The following is a 24428-nucleotide window of genomic DNA, read 5'->3' on the forward strand; positions in this document are numbered from 1 at the left end:
ACACTAAGTGAAACGTACCGTCACACTGGCAGTGATGACTCGACCAGTGTTTTCCCTGGAGACGCACCCTCCCTCCTGACCTGACCGGAAATTTGATACCATATTCATGACCTGATCCTTTAGTCAATACCCTACATGTTCCAAGCCTGCTTTACAATAAGCTACCTAGTTCAGACCGATGTTAAGGCATTTTGAAGGGCTTTTGTTCATGGTCTTATCGACCTACAATGATGAAAAAGTAGCTTCTTCTGAAAAAAAAACATACCCAATTCACGACTAGTGTGCAAGCAAAACCATCCCTGTTTATGACCAAAATGGCCAAAATCGATAGCCTGTTTATGACCAAAACGGCTGAAAAACCATATCCTTTCGGGCTGCACATACCTATATAGCTCATAGAAGGAAGTACCCCTCTCCCGGTACAAAACAAGTTATCGTGCTTTAAACTTGTCAAGATAGCAGTTTACGGTCACACACTTTATTTCAATTCCAGTTATCTTGACGGTCGCTCCTCTCACTACGGCTGTGGAGGTCTACAAGAAAGAGATGTTAACTCCCAAACGTATGCCAGGTTTCGGATCTTTATTTAGAATTAATCCAAAGTCATACAATGCTTTGTCCTACACTGAATAAAAGTGCGCTTTCCTTACACAAATCGGACCTAGTTTTACTCATGCTACCTAATGTTACAGCAAAATTATTATCATACATTATCTGCTCTTTCCGGCCTTACATCTGTGTTTGTACTGTTTCTATACTCTGTGACCGCCATCTCTACTTCTCGTTCAATTTTTATTTTTGCCCAGCCCATGAATTTATACCCCTTTGTCAGTCCTTTTAAAACCAATGCTGCAATTGCTTCACTGAAAAACACATAGATGGTCGAGAAAACAACCGAAACATTATATTCATTTCCAAAGACAGCAATTGAATATACTGCTACAAACAAAAACGTTAAAATCAAAACCATATTACGAAGCATCCGGCAGATTTCAGATTTTATAGGCAATACCCTGTCACAGACAAACCAAAATAATTGTGTTCGGATTGTACCCTTGGGATCACTGCTGTTAATCTGTAATTCTTTTTGCCATTTTAAAATCATTTTCTTTACTTCCTTACATTTGTTCGGCATATTAGCATAACATAGATAGAAATTTGTTGTAACCACGAGGAAGAGAGCAACAAAGGGTGTCACAATTCCCACATTAAGAACTACTCCCATAATTGAATATACTAAAGTATTTAAAATAAAATTGCACAAACTGAATAACGTTATAAAGTTAGCTAAGAGTAAAGCAGCAAAATATAACAACAAAAATATTACAAGCAGAATACAACTCAGTACCATAACATACAGCGGAACCTTTTCGAGAATATCGCCAAGTTGTTCAGCTTTTAGAGACAAACACACAAGGAGGGTCACAAACGGCGAATACACAAGTATTGCCGCTAGCGACAAGATAAGAAAACAGAAAAAAAAGATTGCCCCGCATACAACTCTAAGAAGTAGTGTGACGGGGATAGAGACTAAACGAAGCAAAACGCAAATTGAATGCATCAATCGTGATGCTTGACGCATATTTTGGCACGTGCAAGAACAACAATCACAAACAACTAGCTCGTGCAATGCACCGCAGAGAACGCAGAGATAATGATGAAGTATTTTTAAATGACGACGTATTTCATCACCCACAGAACGTCGATCTGAGCTCGGTAAGACTAACGTGTTCTCCTTTATGCTATACTCCCGGCACACGCAACAAATTATCCCCTCCTTGATGATGAAATCCTCAGATCTTGAAAACAAGACTGGTATAAAACTCGAAAATGCTAATGAGACAACGAGAAAGATATCCAGAGGTTTTTCTTCACCATCAAACGTGACAAACAGAAACAGTCGATTGAATACGTCCCAAACCGAAACATGTTTTTTAATACTTTCATTAATATGCGTTTTTTTCAGCGTACGATAAAGTCCTAATTGAATGTAAAAGACGCATGGATAAATACAAAGCCACATAATGGCTAATCCAAGGAAAAGAGTTGAAAAGATCATTGGACTTGAGTCATCTACAGGAATCATTTTGCTTTCCTCCTGTCTTTGATTGTGTTCATTTCTCGCGTAATTTGGCTCGTCTTTTTCATTGTTATCCGCAACTGAACCTTCGACATTGTTGGGGCTACTTAACAATGGTATTACCTCTGTCTGGCGGTTGTTCTGTTGATCTGGCGTTCCAGTGTTGTTCTCTAACTCGCCTGCCGTTTTAGAGTTGTTTTGTTGACCTGCCGTTCCAGTGTTGTGCTTTTGTTTAAAGCGATTTTCTTTGTCACACTCGTTTTGGAGACGAAAAAAACAGTCTGGTAGTGCTAGAGGAAGGGCCGGAATGAAAAATGACATAAACACAATTAACGTAATTAAGATTCCATTAACCACGCCTTCCCACTTGCTGCTAGCAACAGTTAAATCGCACAGAATAGAAGGGCCATTGGGTCCTTTATGCCTACCACAGCAGTGATAGCCGTCAATTTCATTGTATTCGATGACTGCAACACACACTATCTGTGTCTCGTGTGTCTTGTGTGACAGCGCATCAGAGCTGCCCATTGTTACATTTTCTAACAACATTCTTCCAACGGCCATGTTTTGGCATGTTGAGTTTAAGTTGGCAAGGCATCCACTCGGCTGACCTTCCAACTGCACGTCCATGCTTCCCACTTGATACTTCAGTAGATCCAGAGATAAAATATCGTAATCGTCGGGTAAAGTTAGCATGGGCTCGGTGATCTTGCTAGCCCACACCCATCTGTGTGGAAGAAACTCATCTTGTAACTCCAGTGGATCGTAGCTATCGTTACCAATTTTCAAATTTAAGTAGACCAATCTCACTCCTTTCTCGGAAGCCTTGCTGCGAAATTCAGACGCAAAACCTTCTCCAACTGGCGAAAGCTTGCATCGTGTCTCACTGCAGTTCTCAGGTTTGCCTTCACAATAAGTGAACAAGAAAAGAACTGAGAAAGCGAAAACCGATTTGAGAACCATGCTTAGTCTGCGCTGCTCAAGTGACTCTGTAACCCAAGCTATCTTTAACCTCTTGCAAGTAATCTCAGTTGCGTCTGTCTTTCTATTCATTCCCTGATTTATTTTAGTAGCTGAGGTCAAGGTGGATTTCTTACATGAGTATCAGGTGTATGACATGTTGTCACACACTGAATTGTTTTTCTTGCTTTAAATCACCCGAGGGGGCTCAGTCTTGCTATGAGAGGTCCAGTTTCGATTCACAATCTTTCATTATAGTCTTCAAACCTCCTATTTTTGAAAGCGACCACCTGTTCTAGAGCTGCCTGCGCAGACACTCTTTGGCCTCTGTCATACATGCGATGAGTAACAGATTGGAGTCCACTCACAAGTATAATTACCGAGCGAATTGAACTCCACTCAGTCCTGTTATTACTAAAACAAAATTGAGAAAATGAGTCAAACTTTTTGACCAGGAAAGGTAGCTCAATTGTATTGGAAACTTGCATTAAGTGCAAGTGTTTTAACACAGCGCGCACAGATGGTCTACTGTAAGGGTCCCCTATACCTCTTCTGAAAACAGTTTCACGTATAAGAAATTGGCCTTTTCACGCATCACGAAAAATTTGAAAAACAGCTTCACGTTCTCAGAAAAAAAAGCAAGCAATCACGTTTCACGTAAAAATGCAAAGGCTAAATAATGGTTCACATAAAAATACAAGTGACAACAATGGTGTGACAGGCCTACGCAACTCCTATCCACGTGTAATGGCCGCTTTAAAAGTCTTGCTCGAACTAGTATGTCTTTAAGGATTTGCCCCTTTTGTATGGTACAATAGGGGATCTTTGAATATTTCGTTAAGCAATGGTTTATTTTGGACTAAATGCCAGTGTTAAACTGACAAGGGTGAGAGGCCGCACATGGGCGGACTCCTACGCTTCTTGACATTAGTATATTTTTCTTAATTTCAGTCTCACGACCTTTTTTGCACCACACTTGTTTCTGAATGGCACTTACTGCTTTTTTTTTGGGAGGACATTTCACCAGAGTAGAGTTGTTAGAGGTCACTGATACAGTTCTGTGTGGTTTCCGCTGTTATCCGCGTATAATCTGTAGAGTTTGACACCTTTATTTCTTTCCACGTGCTAGTTTACTTCGGCCCATATATTTATATTGCAAGATATGTTTTAAGCTCTCTAATTATTAGCTCTGGAGGGACAAAGTTTGAAATATTCCGTAAACATGTTGGTTACTTGCATTTTGTATTATTACGCCGGGCCCACCTGTTTGATAAACTGTTCAATGCTGCTCCTTATCACAGGTATCATATTTATCTTCGTCTGGCTTCGCCAGAGATAGCTGTAGCTTTCTTTGTGGAAAGCTATAAGTCTGTCTCAGAGAGACGTTCTCATGTTTCTTGCATCAGTTTCATCGAGCCTTTTGTCCTTCCAGTTTGTTCGTTCTGGCACTGCAAATGTAAATGTTCACGGGTAAGTCTGTGGACTGTTTTGTGTGTTGTTTATGATATCGTGTGGTTTTGCTTAGGTGAGCTCTGAATTCAGGAGTTCTTCCTATGATTGTTCATCCAGCTCCGCATTTGGTCGTCATTGCCTTTATTTGCGACGTTGACAGGTTTTCTTGAGACTGTTAATAGTCCATCTTTTGATAGGAGGCTTGTAGCCTTGTCGTTCAGGGAATACCGCGATTTCGATCCTTCTGGATCTCATCAGTTGCCGATAGCAGGGAGTGATGGAGACCAATGCTCGGTAACACCCCGCAACTGGCGTATTTTTTTTTTTTTTTGAGATTATATACTCTTGTGGTGGATCGAGAATTCTTGATTGTGATTGGTTGTTTTGCCACCAGCGAATGGTGAGCGGTTAGTTGTCAGTCCTCCATTCGCAACTGAGGGCATCGAATGGGCAGTTTTACATCTAGTTTGGCGTAGTTTACGAGCTTTAATGACGCTAAAATCTCCAAAAATGTGAAAATCATTCCCGCCAAAGTCGTTGATTCACAAATCACGCGTAAGTAAATGCATATTTCACGGATCACGGAAAAATCGAAAACCAGTTTCCCGAGGACGGAAAAATATAAATTCACGAATCACGGAAAAAAATAAAGCCTAATTCACGCTTCACGCAAAGCAAAAAAAGTGTCTGGAAAACCCAAATAGCGGATAGCGAATAGTCGCGAATAGCGAATAGTCCCGAATAGTAAGAATATAGTCTCGAATAGTGCGAATAGTGACGAGCAGTCGCGAAAAGTGGCGAATAGTGACGAATAGTCGTCAATAGTTACCGCTTTAGATCCGATATCCTGCGTCAAGTAATTATCCAAATAAGCAACAGACTTTCAGTGAATTTATTACCTTTTCTTATCCGGACTCAAGCTAGGGCTGTCCATCCCCGACATCAAGAAAACAGAAGACACAGGGATAACCTAACAAAGACGTATTTACGCTTTTGCAGTGGTTAAAACGGAAGAAATTACGTTTAGAAACACCTTTTGTCCTGATAAGCGTCGGTGCTTTTCAGAGGGAAATGCTGCGAGGTTGACTGCTAGATATTGGGTACCCTATTTGCTACGATTTGCCACTATTCGTCACTATTCGAGACTGTTCGCACGATTCGCACTATTCGAGGCTATTCGCACTATTCATACTATTCGCTATTCGCTATTCGGGACTATTCGCTGTTCGCTATTTGCGACTATTCGCTATTCGGGTTTTCCAGACACCAAAGCAAGAATGCCTATTCAAGCATCATGAAAAATGTATAAGGCAGCCTCCACTGTTGCGCGCTGTGCTCACTTGTAGTCAGCGCGAACCATCTCGCAATGCCCTGATTGTTTTCACAGTTTCCAGGTTTTCAGTCGTTTAACCCTTTGAATACCAAACTTTAGCCAAACAATACCGTTTTTAACCGTTCAGTCAGGTTTTTTAGCTGCCATAACGCTAAATAAGCCTAAGTTTTGCTAAGAAAGCTTTTTTTACTAAAAGGAGAGATTTTTCGAGGATTAGGCACAAAACTGAGCAAAATTTCAATTCCGGGCATGCGTATAAGCCAAAGTGGTACAAAGAGCACGACCATTAAGTGGCCGTATATGGCCACTTGAGCGTCAAATTAAAGGGTTAATAAAGAGTTTCCAAGGCAGGGAGAAACTGAGGATTGTAAGACAGTAAAAAGCTATGTCGTTACGCGAAAATTTGGAAAAACACCCTAAAATTAAAACTAATAGTAATCGTAGATTAAAGAGTGCTTTCGAGTATTGGTAGGTTTTGCTACGGAGCAATAGGCGAAGTAGTCCCAACCGTTCTTTAGCGTCCAAGCAGTGCTCTCCAAGAGTTAGATTCCCCCAGTTGTCAGTTCAAGTGTCCGTTCAGTCCAAAATTTACAGTGTTGCAGGAAAAACCTATCGTCACAGTTTGGTATGTTAAAAAAGCAAAAAATTCTAGGAACAAAATTTTTGTGTCTGAGCTATTAGGTAGACGTAAAATTGGCCTCCCTTCAGCAGGGGCGAAAACAAATCAAGTGATCGCAGAGCACGTGCATACCGGCGAGAGGGTTTTCTTGTCGTTTATACATTTCGATCTGGGGGCGGGGTGCTGCTTAAAGCATCTAAAACAACTTAGTGTGTGACAACATGTCACACATCTGATACTCATGATAAATCCGCCTTGACCTCAGCTCCTAAGGCACGGACCACTGAGAAAAGTGATGGGGGATCAGGAAAAAACAAAAATAATACATGCAACGGAGGGTGACTGAAAAAGAAAATTGTGCAAAAGAGAAGTGAAGAAAAAAAATTCCTGCAGAGTTAATTGCGGTTGTCGAGCTTGCAAACTGTACTTGTCTGAAAGGCACCTTGGCAAACCATTCACCTTGTTTTCTCTACAATTAGGAAAACGGACATTTTTCCCTTTCAAGGCTGGTACATTAAGTGCGCAACAACCTCATCATGGACACTGCTAGCCAAACATCCTTGCAGAAAAACCCTTACGGATAACCGTGGCTTGAAAGTGTTTAAAAAAAAAAACGTACTATAAAGAAGCATCCTGCTTGATTCATTTGTAATTAAGCAGGCACATATCGTATTTTAAAAGCCCCAACATATAGGAGTGATTTCACAACTGACATGTATAAATGACGATTGTGGACACAGATGTGCACATCGGCATGGCAAACCGTAACACTTCCCCTAAGATGGCCGCTAAGATCAACGTTGGAAAAACCTCGTAAAGAAAGACAATCTAGGAAGTGTTAACGCAACAACTGATACGTTTAGTATGGGCTGTTTCAGTCTGTTTTAGGTGCTTGACAAAGTAAACGGCGCATTATCATTCAAGTCCCAATCGATACATTGAAGTTGTTGGCTGAAAATCGAGAAAAACGCCCCCAAATCGCTTCAATTTTGCACAATTGCCCTCCCCCCCCCCTCACCTCCCCCGAGAGGAATAGGCCCTTTAGCCCCATATTTGTTACTGGACGGCCACTCACAGAATCCTAGCCAAAACGTTGATTCACTGCATGCCAAGAATGAATTTTATTACAAGGGGAATGAATAAATAAAATTAATATTTCCCTAGACATCAAACAAAAAAAATGCAAGGCAGCCCCATCAGTAACGCAATAGACGCTTAAATGTGTCTGATACTTTGTTAAGTTTCTTTCTGAATATAATTTTGACAGTAAAGCAAAACGACTGTGAAAGATAAGAAAAAACAAATTGTTTGAAGCCTGTTTCAGGCGATCAGATTGTGGCGAGTGACAAGATTAAGATTGCGACAGTAGAATATCCCCCCGCCCCCCCCCCCTCCCCTCCCCAAAAAAATCGTGCACGCAGAGAACTTGACCCCGAAAAAGAACCTTGCAGAGGTAGTGGAATTGAAAAAACAATTCCTGCAAGCTGAAAAAGTCTCCCCATCGCTTTTCTAATGGTCCGTTCCCAAAGTAAATCAGGAAAGGAATAGAAAGACAGCGCAACTGATATACTTGCAGGAGATTAAAGATAGCTTGGGTTACAGAGTCGCTAAAGCAGCGCAGACAAGGCATGGCTCTCAAATCGGTGTTCGCTTTCTCCGCTCTTTCGTGTCCAACCAAACCTGAGAACTGCAGTGACGCACGGTGCAAGCTTTTGGCAGTTGGAGAAGACTTTGCGTCTGAAGGTCGCCGTAATTCTACTCAGAAGAGTTTCAGGATGGTTTACTTACACTTGAAGTCAGTCACGGTATAGCCTGAGTACATCCGGTCCCTTCCCTAAAACAATCGAATTGTGAAACTTACACGATGAGAGATGCCGCCACACAGGCGTCCATCTCACTGTTTTCCTTAAGGAGAGGGCGGACATAAACAGGCTAACTTGGCCCCCCTTCGATTTATATAGGCCAACCTCGGTTTGATATTATTTCCTATCGATTTTTCTGAAGTATATTAGCGTTCGTAAAGCTACCCAGTTAGCTTCGTAAAGCAGTTAGCTTCGTAAAGCGTCTTGTTGAGTAAGGTCGAGGTCAGGCTCACTTGAAGAGCTTCGCTTTTATCAGGCTTGTGATGGTGTCGCTAAAAATAAAGGTTGCCACCTAACAACGGTATCATATTCAGTAACGTTTGTGGAAGATTAGAGGCAAAAAAAAATACATGGGCGAGATCTTATTTCTTCATGCATAGCGCCGAGCTGATATGTCTGTGAATCAGGGTGTGACCATGGCGCTCAGTGCTGTTTCAGTAACGCTTCTGTTCCTGTTGGCATCTTGTGCAGCCAAACAGAACTGCAGCGAGGTTCAGTGCGAGCTTCTACCAGTTAGTAAAGATGCTGCATCGAAATTTCAACTCATAAGGACTTCCGAGAAAAGTGTGAGGATAATTTACTTGAATCTGAAGATCGGGAACGACAGCTACGATCCATTACAATCACCAAATGAGCTCCTTCCGTATAGATGGGTTTGGGCTCCAACGATCAGTGAACTTTTGTTATCTGTGTCGTACGACACAGATAACAAAAGGGTCTTCTGAAACGTCTAGTGAGAGACCTGGATGTGCAGTTAGAAGATGAACCAAGCGGATGTCTAGCCGGTTTGAACTCATCTTGCCAGGATATTGTTGTTGCACGGACGCTTTTAGACAATGTGACTGCAAGAAATGGCTCTGGTGGTATACAATCAAGCGAGGATGTTGTTTGTGTTGCAGAGATCGACACAAAAATTAACTTTTTGGAAAACTTTTTTGAAGGTGATGTTGGCGGGCTTAATTTGATTCCTGAATGTGACCTCAGAGTTCAAAAAAGTAACTGGTACAAGGCTTTTTACGTTGTTCTGAATGTTTTAACATTTTTTGTGGGTCTTTATTCTCCGGCCCTTCTTTTCTTGTTACCAGATTACATTTTTGACCTTCGAAAAGAATGTGAAAAGGAACATCAACAAGAGGAAGAGGAAAGACTGAAGCAAAACGGCTACCAACCAGTACCTTCTAGTCAAGAAACACACGAAACAATCACAGAGGAGAGCACTGATGTGACAGATGCCAATGCTATTGGTAGCAAATGGATAATGCTTAGCCGCGTGAGGCGGCCGGCAACTTTGGCAGAAGACCACACAAACGCCATTGAAGAGCCAAACACAAACGAATCAAATGTAAACGAAGCAGATGGGAACGAGGCAACTTTAAACGGTCCAAATTCTAACGAGCCCAATTTAAACGAGCCTTACTCAGGCGTATCGCCAAATTCAAGTATTAAGGATGAAGAAGAGGAGAGAAAAATCGATGAAATTCCTGTAGATGATGGAAGCCCGGTAAATATTTCGACTCTTTTGTATGCATGTGCGTCTGCAAAGGTTTTTCGACATTATTCAACAAAATTATCATTTAACATTAAGTTAGCGTTTTTGTGGTTCTGTGTTATTCCAGTTTTTGTTTACATCGAGTTAGCTTTAGGCTACACCCTGATGGATGAATATTTGGACGAAATTGGAAAAAACGATACAGTAATTCTAACAGGGGGATTGTTTATCATTTTGAACATGACTCAAACCGGCGAGTGGGTAATTTTGATTATATCATATTTCATCATTCCTCTGCTTATAATACTGATACTGAGACCAGAACATCTCGGCGAGGTAGGTACAAGAGAACTACGCTTCTCGTTAGTTGACTGCAAATTGTTTCTTACAATAACGGGCAGTCCTAGAGTCTTCATTGGAGATGAAGTACTTCAAAGCTTTAAGAAAAGTAAAGAGGTACTTTTGGAGATTTTATCATTAGGCAAGGTACCCATCCATGTTTATCAAGCAGTCCAAAACTCCTGTGACCATTGCAAGAAGACTGGAGCTCGGCGTTTGGTTCGGTCATTCTGGGTTTTACTGGCCTTGATTTCTAGCATTTGTGCTGTAATATGGAGCGTAATATTCGCAGCCATTTGCGTGCTCTTTATTCCATTTTTGTCAGCAATTGTCCTTGTAGCCTTGTCGCCTTATTTCACGATTCTGTGGTATTTTGTGCACAAGTTAATTATAAGACGCTGGTTAATTATTCTTTTGCTGATCATAATTTTAGCTGGATCTGTTATGTTCTTTTTTTCTCTAGACAAACCTCTGTTGCTTGCGATCAACCCATTGATATGGTTTGTTTTTACAATCTCGAGTCCTTTTTTTCTGTTATTCTCCTCAAGTCGATTTGTTATTAAAATGTTTGGCTACACTATCATGGGATTAATTTACAACGCTGAAATTGCGGCCCCAATTGCAGTCTTTTTCGCCACGTTAGCGCCGTATTTGCGTCATCGCTATTTTGATTCAAAAAATAAGTGTAAGAGGGTAAAAGAAATAATTTCACAGGAGTGGCAACAGGGAATTAAGGATGCATTAGACACTGAAAAACTGGGCCAACAAGAAAAACCGAAAGTCGCCAACGATGCAATTCCGAAAAAACTATTTTGGTATGTTTGCGATGGCGATGAGTACCAAGAGTTCCCGGTTGATAAGGAAGCATTACGTTTGCTTCGCGACGTGGCTATCATATTTTTTACTGCATTTTTAGCGATATGTTCAATCTTTTTTTCCGCTAATTCTTACAAAATTTCAACTGTAGCCTCCACAATCGCTGTTTTTGTAAGCGCTAAAATTCCAATGGTACTCCTACGGGAAACTGATAGTTTCAACGGGTGGAAAAAAATTAGAACCAAAAGGATCATACGAAAGGCTGTTGGAACATATATTGAAAAGAAACGATGGCTCGAGCCAGCTAACGAAGCCGTGGTTGCAGTTTTTGAGGTCTGAATCACAAGAGTAAACGATTCCCTTATAAGTCAGAGATTGCTTTCAATTTAGGTACCTCCAAATTATTGACAAAAAAGATTCCTTGAGAAGATCTGACGACGGTACACAGGAGACGAAATTTAGACTCTCAGAAAAATAATATTGAATAAACTCTCACGACAGAGTTGTTTTGTTGCAGATGGAAATTAATTATCTTTTGATTGCTTTATGCGATTGGAAGGGTTTTTTCCCGGATTTTTCTCTGTTTCTGCAATAAAATTATTACAGTATTAGAAACATAAAGGGCCATAATAACGTTCTTGTTATTGTAGCAGAGATGCTTTATTCAATAAACAAAAACGGTTGTAACTAGATTAACATAATTATCACTTGTTAGCAGTTTCAGCAAAGTAATGTATATTTACTGTTCTAACAGTACTATTGTACTAGCTTTCAACTAAGTTGATTTAATTGAATAAACTTTTTCAAACTGCTAAAACTTCTATCCTTCTTTTGAGAAGTCACTAATTAAATCGATTCGAGCACAATTTGAGATGGCGGAACCAAGGTGATGGACGTTTTGAAATATGATGTTTTTATCTGACGAGTGTGAAGCCCAGAATATGCCGGAGTGCTAAATTCTCTTATCATACATAATCAGAAGGTCCTCTTTTTAGCCATCAGTCAACAGAATGACCGGCTAGCCGGCGTAGATGGCGGGATTCCCCCCACAAGTGATTTGTTTCAGCGGCTGAAAAATAACAAAGCTTAGCAAAAACGCAAGGAAAATCTTGGTAAGCCGTCAAGTTGTTGAATTTTCCCTCATCGCTCACGAAACTTTCTTTGCGGTCTCGGCCTCTGAATTTCTACGCTTATTATAAATAATGATCCCGAAAGAGAGCAATCTTGTCTGACACCTCTTTTCAAAGAAAACGAGACGCTTTCGGGCCCGGACACTGCGTGTCTGCGAACAAGAGGTTGTAATGTAGAAATATTTGTTACTTGTTTAGTTAGGTCTGACAGCAGGCCTACTGGAGCATTAGGCCGGTGCCTAATTAATCCCTATTTTCTGCAGTATAAAGCAACTAGGAGTATTTCTACTCCGAGGCCAGGGTGGAATGGATGTTAGTCTATAGCAGGATTACCACCAGAATGAAATGAATGGATCAAATGTAAAGGCACCATTTAGGTTTCTTGAATGTACCCTACACCCCAATGGGCTATTCCAAAACAAAACAAAACAAAAACAAAAAATCCTAACACTGCCTCGATCGACGGATGGCAGCTGGAAACTCTCACGGAAGGTAGGCGGGGGGTGGTTCAAGGACCCTGGAATTGCTTCGAGAGAGAGAGCACTGTATTAAAACTTAAATAAATAGGGAGTCATTTTCAACTTAACACGGCATAGATCTAAAAACAAAAACAATAGAGTTGGAAGAACTTTTGAGTTATAGTACAAACCGTCGGGACCACCATTTGTTGCAGTTCCCTTTTTAAACTTTCCATTGCCCATTCCCGGGGGCGTGTATTTCCCATTCCCCATACCTTATTTTCCATTCACTAATCCCAATTCTCCATTTTCTGTTTTCTATTACGCATTCCCCCTTCTCCATTTCCGACTGCCCTTTTTCCATTCCCCATTCCCCATTCCCTCTTTCCCGTTTTCTATTCCCCTTCCCCCTTTCCCCTTTCCCCATTTCTCATTTTCCATTTAAGAATTGGTTCGTGCTGAGCGTGCGTATATCGAGTAATGAATGCACGCGGGAAGTTTGGAGAGCACGGAAGAAGCGAAAGAGTTGCTCGAGGCGATGGCCGAGAGCAACTGTAGCTTCTTGAGTGCTCTCAAAACTTCCCAAGTGCATCCATAACTCAATATACGCACAGCTAAAAGCATGAACCAATTCTTTTATGACGTGGCGACAACAACTTGGGCGCTAAAACATGTTTAAGTAAACATTTTAGCTTGGCAAAAGTCAAAGGCTCGAAGTAGAGTTTGGATTGTTCAGAATAATCTTCACTTTGCCGAAACGTAAACAAAAGAAACTTGCACTAAACTCGACGGAAATTTTGCACCTAAATTGAAACTGCACACCTCATCTTATATACGCACGGCCGTACCGTGCGTACATAGAGATTTCGTTCATGATGGCTCAATGGAAATTAGATGCGACTAGCGCGCGCGCTATGTTATAATTCCCATTGCCCATTACCCATTGCCCATTGCTTATTCCCCATTCTCCATTCCCCATTCTTCATTCTATATTTTCAATTTCCATTCCCCATTCTCTCTTCCCCGTTCCCAATCCCCCATTCCCCATCTCCCATCCCCCATTCCCCATTCTCCATTCCCCATCCCCCATCCCCCATTCCCCATCCCCCATTCCCCATCCCCCATTCCCCAACCCCCATTCCCCATCCCCCATTCCCCATCCCCCATTCCCCATCCCCCATTCCCCATCCCCCATTCCCCATCCCCCATTTTCCATTTCCAATTTTCCATTTCCGATTCCCCATCCCCCATTCCCCATCCCCCATTTTCCCTTTCCAATTTTCCATTTCCCATTCCCCATCCCCCATTCCCCATTTCTCATCCCCCATCCCCCAGTCCCCAGTCCCCAGTCCCCATTCTTTATTTTCCATTTCTCATTTTCCTTTTCCCATTTCCCATGTCCCGTTCCCCATTCTCGACACATCTGAATGGAGCATGTTATTCCAGTTTTGCAAACCATCGTTAGGTTAATTTACAGTTTTAACGTTGCTGTAATCATCTTTTTCAAACTTAAATTACCATGCATTCTCAAATTCGTTCGAAATGATATTACATTCACTAATGGAAAACATTGCCATCAAAACAAATAATATTTTGTAGCTCGTAACCCGGTGAAGTCATGTACGGACGCCTGCAGGCAATTCCGCACTTATATTAATTGTGCAGTCACGCTCAATGAATTCACTACTTGACGTGACGATAACTTTCATTAACTATGACTGAATACTGAAAACGTAATAATAATATAGCTAAACCTCCAAATAGGTTCATTCTGAATTTAAGTGCGTGCATAAAGAGGGTTTGTGAGTAGTTTGATTCTATCTCATAGCAATTGAAGTTCACTCTAAATGTTTTCTTTTCAAGTAGTCTGACTGCTGACTGACCCATTCCAAAAGCGCTGAACAATAACCTTTATGAGAGTGAAGTATGATCATCGCAGTAAATTTTCCAATTTAAGCAACTGGAAAGAAGAAGCCTGAAAAAAAAAAAAAATCAGGGCTTCAACGGGATTCGAACCCGTGACCTCCGCGGTACCGGTGCGATGCTCTACCAACTGAGCTATGAAGCCACACATTGGGAGCGAGGTCAATTAATTGAGTTCATATCTTCCCGTGAGTGAAATGATGTGAAGTATATATGAAATAATTCATATTTGAACTGCGGTAGTAGATGAAAATGAAGTATGATCATCGCAGTAAATTTTCCAATCTTCTACCGCAGTTCAAATATGAATTATTTCATATATACTTCACATCATTTCACTCACGGGAAGATATGAACTCAATTAATTGACCTCGCTCCCAATGTGTGGCTTCATAGCTCAGTTGGTAGAGCATCGCACCGGTATCGCGGAGGTCACGGGTTCGAATCCCGTTGAAGCCCTGATTTTTTTTTTTTTTCAGGCTTCTTCTTTCCAGTTGCTTAAATTGGAAAATTTACTGCGATGATCATACTTCACTTTCATCTACTACCGCAGTTCAAATATGAATTATTTCATATATACTTCACAATAACCTTTATGTAAGGTCTACCGCAAACGGCGTCTGCGTCTGTAAGTAGTTTGAGTATTCTAACGAAACATATGGACAACGTTCTGAGCAACGCGTTACACGACAAGCGTCATACAGAATTATGACCAAACATGCAAGCAACGCTTGCTGGTGCGATGGCGCAACTTTTAATTTTCTTACGGTGGAAATATGAAAAAATCGAAATGCACTTTATAACTGGTTTGCCACAGGCAACACATTAATTAGTGTGACACTTGTCTTGAAAACAAGCTGTTTGTGCAACCTTGGAAAGCTGGGAAAGATGCTGATGTGAGATCATTCCATCAAAAAGCATAAAGACAACGTTCTGAGAAACGCATTATACGACAAACGCCGTACAGAATTACGACAACGCATGCAATGCTTGTTGGTACGATTGCGCAACTATTAATTTTCTGACATTGGGGACAAGAAAAACTCTAAATGCATTTTATGACTGGCTTGCCACAGGCAACACAGTAATTAGTGTGACACTTATCTTGATAGTAAACTGTTTGCGCAGTCTAGGAAAGCCGCGAAAAATGCTGGTGTGCAATCATTCCTAAAAAGAAAATAAAGATTTTCATATATTTTACCCTCTGCAATGATAGCTTCAAATACATTTGCACTTCAACTTCAGTTTCTGAAATAGGTTCCGCTGTTTAATTTACATTTAACAATTTGGCACCGCTGTAATCCGTAATATTATGAAAATTACGTTTGGGTCGCTGGAGGGAGGGTAGGAGGAAACATTTTTGCGGCAAATAAAAGCCATTATTAATAATAGACCCAGTCACGCATACAGTAATTAGAAGCCAGGATGACTAGGAGCACAATAGTCCATTTTTTGGCATGACGCTGAAATGCTTTAGGGGGCATAATAATGTGTCCACCTTTCGCTAAACAAGCAGCGCAGACTAGGAATGGCTTTCCAATCAGTTTTCACTTTCTCAGTTCTTTTCTTGTTCACTTATTGTAAAGCCAAACCCGAGAATTGCAGTGTGGCACGATGCAAGCTTTGCCAGTTGGAAAAGGTTTTGCGTCTGAATTTTGCAGGGAGGCTTCTGAGAAAGGAGTGAGATTGGTCTACTTAAATCTGAAAATTGGCAACGACAGCTACGATCCACTAGAGTTACAAGACGTGTTTCTTCCACACAGATGGGTGTGGGCTAGCAAGATCACCGAGTCCATGCTAACATTGCCAGACGATTACGATATTTTATCTCTGGGTCTTCTGAATTATCAAGCGCCAAGCATGGACGTGCATTTGGAAGATCAACCGAGTGGATGCTTAGCCAATTTGAATTCAACATGGCAGAATGTGGCCGTTGGAAGAATGTTGTTGGAAAATGTAACAACAGGGAGCTCTGATGAACTACCACAGGAAACACAGGTGGTTTGCGTTGCAGTTATTAAGTCTGTCGATTCCAAACAATTACATGATATCGACTATCATTGTTGTGGATTACATAAAGGAACAAATGGCCGTTCTTCTCTGTGCGATCTCCGAGTCACTGTTGACGTGAAGTGGTTAAGAACAGGATTTGAGTTCATCATTTTGACCTGGTCGATTCTCGTGTCATTTTATATTCCGGCGCTACCTCTATTGCTGCCAGACTGTGTGTTTAGCCTTCGACGCGAGTGTGACAAGGAAAATCGTTCGCAATCGTTTGCACCGGCAGATCAACAGGACAACAATGGAATGGCAGATCAGCAGAATATGCAAGCGATTAACAGTGGGCAAGACGCGTCGGATTATATCAGAAATGGAAACGAGCAAAACGTGGAGGAAAGCAAAATAATTCCTGTAGATGATGCAAGTCCAATGACGTTTTCAACTCTTTTGCTTGAATGTTCTCGCACAATGCCAGATGTAGGGCTGTCATTTAATATCAAACTTTTTTTCGTGTATCTATGTGTTTTTCCATTTTTTTTTTACCTACAACTAGGACTCTATAGTACGCTGAAAAAGACGTATATTAATGAGGGCCTTAAAAAACAAGTATCACTTCCAAGTGTATTCCCTCTGATGGGCGGGTGGACATTAGTCACCCATCACCGCGCAGTATACTTAAAGTATTTTATTATCTCATTAACATTTCCGAGTGTGATAAGGGTTTTGTTTTTAAGACCAAAGGATTTTATCCTTAAGCAGCAGTTCAAGTGTCCGATATGCGGCAATAGAGGTGGAGACCTAGATCGTTCCCTGGGTGATGAAATGCGTCTTCACTTTGTTAAAATACATCAACATTTGTGGAATTTAATCCTCAATTTTTCAAAACTAGTTGCTTCCGATGTTTTTTTGGGTCCATGCAAAAAGAGTCGTCAAGTATCACGAACGATGTATCCAATTTACGTTTTGTTGCGTTTAATTTTTATCACATGCACACTTCTTCTTAGGGTTGTGTTTGGGGCAATCTGTTTCCCCTTTTTACTTTTCATCTCGATATTAGTAATAGGGCGGTATTCACCGCTGGTTACTTTGTGGTGTCTTAGACCCTTCAGACACAATGACGACGACGTTGATGACGACGAAAACGTTTCCGCTCTAATTAAAGTTCCCATCGTTATCGCTAAACGTCTGATTAAACTCTGGCTAGTTTTATCCTTCTATCTGACAATACTGTTTGTGAATAACCTGTCTTGCGTTTTTGTTAACAAAGCTTTAGGATATACAATCGCTGGATTAGTTCTTAACGAGGACGTTATAACACCTTATGTAGCTTTCTTCCTCGTAGTTACAACAAATATGTATCTATGTTATGCTAATATGCAGCAGAAATACAAGGAGGTCAAGGAAATGATCTTAAAATGGCAAAAAGAATTAAGCATAAATAGCAGCGATCCCGAGGGTACAATCCGAACAAGGTTATTTTGGTTCGTCTGTGACAGGGTTTTGCCAATTAACTCTGAAATTTGTCTGATGTTATGCAATATGGTTTTGATTTTAACTTTTTTGTTTTTTGTGGTATATTCAATTGTTGTCTTTGGAAAGGAAAATAATACTTCGGCTATTTTCTCGACCATCTATGTGTTTGTAGGTGGACTAATTCCAGCACTGGTTTTTAAAGGACTGGCAAAGGGGAATAAATTCATAGGTTGGGCAAAAATAAAAATAGAACGAGACATAGAGAGAGCGGTCAAAGAGTATAATAGAGACAGCACAGCCATTGAGTTGGGACCATATAGTACAGATAGTGATGATACGATAGTGAATTATGGATTCAGGCCAATTTTGCGTAATCAGTGAGTATAAACCTAAGTAACAATAACACATTCGTGTAGGAAAATGTTTCTTAATTCTGTAGGATAAAATATTGTATAATTTTGCATTATTGTAATAAAGATAGATATCTGGCACAGGAGTATTATCTGGGGGTCTCCAATAGGCTTTTCAGGATCTGGGACTTGTCTTATTTGAAGGCGGGGATTACGGGATCTTGCAGAAAAGGAGGCAAAGCTCTGGTTTGAAATTATGAGAAGGGGACAAGGGCTTTGGTGATTTTGTGAAACGGAATCGAAAACTCTCACCGGCTTTAAAGAAAATTAAGCGAGATTCGAAAAGCCTAAGAAAGAATAGTGTACGTAAATCAGACTGTCGCCTAAATAAACAACTTATCTACGACCACTTTAAGACGTCATGCCGTGCCCTTAGGACCCGCTAATCAGAAGAGATTGCCATAATGATGCTTAGCTCATCGTGAAACTGAATAGTTTAATATCAAGTAACGCAACTTGCTTAGGGAAATAGTCATGCGAATTTGTAACGTGACTTAGAAAAATGTGATGTAAACACAGGGAACGGATGAGGCACTGAGTTAATAAGATTGATTTTCCGAGACGTAAGATAAAAGATTATTGTATAACCGAAACATTACCCAAAAGCGAGCAAAAGAACATTTAGATCAGATTGCAGATTGTAGATTGTTGATTTATGGAACGAACTGTATGAGCGTCAGAAGAAGTGTTGGGAATAAAAGAAATACGTAGTTCAACGTTACAGTTTTTACTGAGTGGAAACTCCCGAACTCGCTAAACGGGTCTTAAGAAGGACCGGTTGGGAGGGTGGGAAGGAATAGATCAGTTGTCAGCATAAAATGTTGTTGAGGATGAAAGATATTTTGTTGGTTAAAATGTCGGACCTTTTGTCATTTGGCAGTTAATTAATTACATCCAGACTTTAATAACATTCAACTTACAAGCACCTGACCAGAACTATGTCCTCAAACATAATTGAAGCTTGTAGTTATACCCGCGGAGGGAGGGGGGGGGGGGTACTCCCTTATATGGGCTACAGAGGTATGTGCGGCTCCAAAGGGTAGGGTTTTTCAGCCGTTTTGGCCATAAATAGGGTATCGATTTTGGCCATTTTTGTTTTAAATAGGGTACGGTTTTAGGACTCTGGTCTTGAATTGGGTATGTTTCTTAGAAGCAGCTATTTTTCCATCATTATCAATAAGACCGTCAACAAAAGCCCTTCATAACTTATGTTTAGGCCAACTGTCAGCCGCAGCTTTCATAAATAGGCTATCGACTTTCTGGTCAGGTCATAAATAGGGTAGCAAAAAACGCAGATTTTGGTCATAAATAGGGTAAGGGCTTTGGGAAGTGGGCCGCACACACCCACCCAACTTTTCTGGAAGTACCCCACCCCCGGGTAGCTATAGAGCGTTTTCACAGGACACATAATAGGACTGAGTGGAGTCCAATTCGCTCGGTAGTCATACTTGTGAGTGGACTCCAATCGGTCTTGTTACTGTTATGACAGAGGCCAAAGGGCGTCTGCGTAGGAGACTTTAAAACGGGTGGTGGCTTTCTAAAATAGGAGTTTCGAAGAATATAATGAAAGATTGTGAATCGAAACTTAAACTGAAGCATCAAAAACAACTTAGTGTGTGACAACATGTCATACATCTGATACTCATGATAAATCCGCCTTGACCTCAGTTGCTAAAGTAAATCAGGAATGAATAGAAAGACAGATGCAACTGATATTACTTGCAAGAGATTAAAGATAGCTTGGGTTACAGAGTCGCTATAGCAGCGCAGACTAGGCATGGCTCTCAGATCGGTATTCGCTTTTTCAGTTGTTTTCTTGGTCACGTATTGTGAAGCCAAACCCGAGAACTATAGTGAGACACGATGCAAGCTTTTACCAGTTGGAGAAGGTTTTGCGTCTGAATTTCGCAGCAAGGCTTCCGAGAAAGGTGTCAGGATGGTCTACCTGAATTTGAAGATCGGTAACGACAGCCACCATCCTTTAGAGTTACAGGACGAGTTTCTCGCGGATAGATGGGTTTGGGCTAATAACATCACCGAGCCCATGCTATCTTTGAACGACGACTACGATATCCTATCTCTGGGTCTTCTGAATTATCAAGTGCGAAGCATGGACGTGCATTTGGAAGATCAGCCAAGTGGATGCTTAGCCAATTTGAACGACTCAACACGCCAGAACATGGCCGTCGGAAGAATGCTGTTAGAAAATGTTACGACTCAAAGCTCTGCGGATCAACTATCTGGCAAAAATGAGGTGGTTTGTGTTGAAATGTTAGAGGGCTACGACGGAAACAAAGGGATTGTGTATCGTCGTTGCTGTGGTATAAAAACACCACGAACTAATCAACCGAATGGGCCTTCAGAGATCCAGTGCGATTTGACGGTTGAAAAAAGCGACTGGATGGGCATGTTTAAAGTCGTTCTTATTGTTGTGTCTTTAGTCGTGACCTATTATCTCCCAGCGTTTCCTTTAGCACTGCCAGATTACATTTTCAGTCTTCAGTACGAGTGTGACAAGGAAGATCGCGCGGAAGCGGAACAAATAGATAGTGCTGAAAAAGCTGAATCCGACATTCGCATGAGAAATGGCTACGAACAAATAATTACCGCCAGCAGAGAGGAAGAAGTTACAACTAAACTTAGTCACTGCACTGAAGAGGAGGAAACTGGAGCAAGTGAAATTCCTGTAGATGATTCGAGTCCAGTGACTTGTTCGGCTCTTTTGCGAGCATATATCCAGAAACTGCCAGATTTAAGGCTGTCATTTAACATCAAGTTAGCGGTCATGTTGTACTGTATTTTTCCATGTGTCTTTTACGCACAGGTGGGTCTTTGGCTCACGCTTAAAAAGAAGTATATTTACGAAAGCTTAAAAAAAAGTATACCGCTTTCCAGCCTTTCCGCTCCCTCTCTCAACATCGATCTTGTTGGTTTTCATTTTCTCTGCGTCTTAGCAGCTTTAGAGGGTTTGGCACTCGTTTTGTTTTTGAGACCGAAGGATTTACTATTCAGGCATGACATGTGCCCCTTTTGCAGATCCGGGACTTTTCTGAGTTTCGCTCTTCCAACAGTTGATTTCCCAAGGAAAAGCCCAGACTCCATTGGCAATGAAATACTTTGTCATTTGAGAAGGGTCCAACAACTACCGGCTTTCGTTTGGAGTAATTTAACACAGAAATATAGTAAGTTTCTCTTGAATTATTTGCTTCTCTTTACCACTTGTTCATTATCAATGGTTAACCATCATGAATCAAGATTGGAGCGAGCACTGTGCGTGTTATACGTTTTATTTTCTACGTTGCTCACTCTACTTATGGCGCTGGTTTGGGGGATATGTGTTAACCTCCTGTTTTTAATCTCCGTTTCTCTATCAGTATTTTTGTGGTCACCTTATGGAACCCTAGGTCTGCTGTTTCTGAATGCGGTGACTTCAAGAAATTGCTGTACAGTTAATAGGAATGGTAAACGACTAGTGATGACAATTTTCTTTATCATTTTAATACTTCTCTTAGTTGTCTCTCCTCTACTAATCCTACTAATGAACTCTATCAGTTTTGTTATATACATGGTAGAATTCATAATAATAGGACTATATCTCAACGCAGACATCGTCACGCCTTATGTCGCTTTCTTTCTTGTAGTGACAACAAATACTTATCTTTGTTATTCTAAACTGCAGAACAGATACAGGGAATTCAAGGGACTCATTTTAAAATACAGGCAAAAAAAACATAACATCAGGAGTGGTGACCAGGACACAATTCCAACAAGTCTGTTCTGGTCTGTCAGTGGCAGGGTTATGCCCATTGCCACTGAAACCGGCCGGATGTTTCTCAACATGGCTTTGATTGTAATCTTCTTAAGTCTATTTTTATCTGCAGTGCTCTTCTTCAAGAACACATACAGCATTTCAACAGTACTGTCCACTGTATCTGTGTTTGTTAGTGGCGTGATTCCAGGGCTGTTCTTTAAAGGAATAACAAAAGGGAAGGTGTTCATTGGATGGGAAAAAATTAAAATGAAAAGAGAAATTGAAATAGCTGTGGAAGAATTTGATCGAGAAACAAACGGTGGAAACAGTACTAGTGGCATGGAGATCTCAGAGATGAGGTACAGTGACCAAGTGTAATACTTCCTCTGTATGAAAGAGATTTTAATTTGAAAAAGAGTTTTTTGGAAAGGGAACTATCATGAATATAACTTTGGAAAGGCATTATTTTCACTAAATTAAATTACTAGAAAGAGCACATAAGTTATAAAGAGTATTTTATAAATAGTTATTACTATGGATACACAAGGTGGTGGCGTCAAATCACGTAAGTCTGCAGGGCTGTAGCTAGTAACTAGCAAACCAAGGCAATCGTCATCATCACAAACACCCTGTGGACATCGGAAGAGAAGCTAACAATCTCAGTCATAATTTTTTCATGGACATAAAGTTATCTAAGAGTTTTTTTCTGGCTATGGCCCTGGTCTAGCAGACATTTTTCCAAGTGTGTAATGTGTCCTGGCTTGAAAAAACGAAACAAATGAAAAAACAACAGCCAAAAAATTATAACAATTTGCTCTCCCCTCAGAAAATTCACTAAATATTTTCATCTTGGCATTCTGGTGTACTAGAAAAGGTACTTACATGTAGTTATGATCTTAACATTGCTTTGGCATTTTCCAAAGGAAACAAGATCTGTTGGGCGGAAAAAGATCAGAGAAATGATTAATGTATCTTGGATTACTTGTTGGCCGCAGAGGGTTGGGGCTAAACCTGGTATGACATGCCAGGAAGTTGGCTCGCTGCTGAGACCATCCGGCTCTTAAAAGGAATTTAATTTTGCCTTTCATACCTCACCCATTGTGTACAGAAACAAGTCTTTAGGTCTTTGATTGTACCCCTAGAGTTGTTATAATAACATTTGAGAAAATGAGAAAAATATCAGATAAAAGAAACTTAATAATATTTTTACGATATACTATCATAGCCTTTTTTTGTAGTGTGCATCTGGATATTACTAACTTCAAAATCATAGTTAACTAATAAAATAAGGTGGAATATTACCAGAGACACTGTTTTATCTTTTATGGCAGTACAAAAGTGAACTTTAATGTAATTAACATTTCTTATTGAAGGAATCAGTAATTATTTTGCTTGTAATAAATCTAAAGTTTTAGCTTTTCTAGGGATTGGAACATATACAGGGTTTGTCAGTTACAAAGTTTTTCAGCAGTCTTTGGTAATGTTTTCAAAATAAAATCAATAATAACCTGACCTGCAACTAAATCTATGAAAATTATGCTCATGATTGTAAGTGAGGTAATTCCGTAAGTAAAGTTTGCAGAAATGTTTGACTGATTTCTTGATTTCTTGTAAAGATTACATGTATCTCTTCATATAATTACACCTTTATATACTACAACTTTGCTTGACATGAATAGAATAATGTCTGAACAGTTGTGAAGTGTACGAATTTATTTTTACTGCCAAGCCTGGATGTAAAACAAAAGACATGACAAACAGATGTTAATTTAACAAACACAGTCAGCAATATTTGACCTTCTCCCCAAGTTTTAATATAGACATTCATATTTTATTTATCAAAAATACAAGTTAGGTAGCCTGAGTCCATCTTCCAGCCCCAATAAGGTACAATAAAAACCCGCATGTAAGAACCTAGTAGTTTACAAATCAGCTTGCAGAAATTTGCCATTTTAATACCCAAAAATAGTAGAACATGTTTAGCCAAACAAGATCAAGCAGGTCCTTGTATGTACGGGAGTTACAGATAAATTATGATAAATATTTTAACCAAGGAGTGTGACTTTGAGATTGCAAATTTATATTACAAGAAAATACATAATACAGTTGTGAATAAATACTGTATATTCAAGGACTAAACACTTGAAGTTTATTTCTTTTCTGGTAATCAACAACTGTGTCTCCTTTATGGAAATTAAGGTAATTCCCCTGAAATAAAACTGTCAATAGATTTTTGTTCAAACTTTGTCCACTGAATATTTATCATATGAGAACTTTAATTATAAAATAAAAAGGGGGGGTGCCCATGCTCGTTAAGGAGCAGTGAGGCATT

At 40.3% G+C, this 24428-nt stretch overlaps 2 protein-coding genes and 1 pseudogene across 2 annotated transcripts; 2 read left to right on the forward strand and 1 right to left on the reverse strand.

The window, feature by feature from the left end:
- Positions 1–1352: 1352 nt before the first annotated feature.
- Positions 1353–3527, reverse strand: LOC145485091 (uncharacterized; annotated as a pseudogene).
- A 13715-nt stretch (positions 3528–17242) lies between these two features.
- On the forward strand, positions 17243–18398 carry LOC145486060 (uncharacterized). Its single transcript, XM_081464761.1, has one exon. It carries the CDS (start codon positions 17285–17287, stop codon positions 18314–18316), a length of 1032 nt encoding a protein of 343 aa, XP_081320887.1. The 5' UTR covers positions 17243–17284; the 3' UTR covers positions 18317–18398.
- A 999-nt stretch (positions 18399–19397) lies between these two features.
- On the forward strand, positions 19398–24017 carry LOC145486059 (uncharacterized). Its single transcript, XM_081464760.1, has one exon. It carries the CDS (start codon positions 20123–20125, stop codon positions 22472–22474), a length of 2352 nt encoding a protein of 783 aa, XP_081320886.1. The 5' UTR covers positions 19398–20122; the 3' UTR covers positions 22475–24017.
- Positions 24018–24428: the final 411 nt, after the last annotated feature.

The sequence above is a fragment of the Orbicella franksi genome, chromosome 4, assembly GCF_964199315.1.
Source record: "Orbicella franksi chromosome 4, jaOrbFran1.1, whole genome shotgun sequence".
Lineage (NCBI taxonomy): Eukaryota > Metazoa > Cnidaria > Anthozoa > Scleractinia > Merulinidae > Orbicella > Orbicella franksi.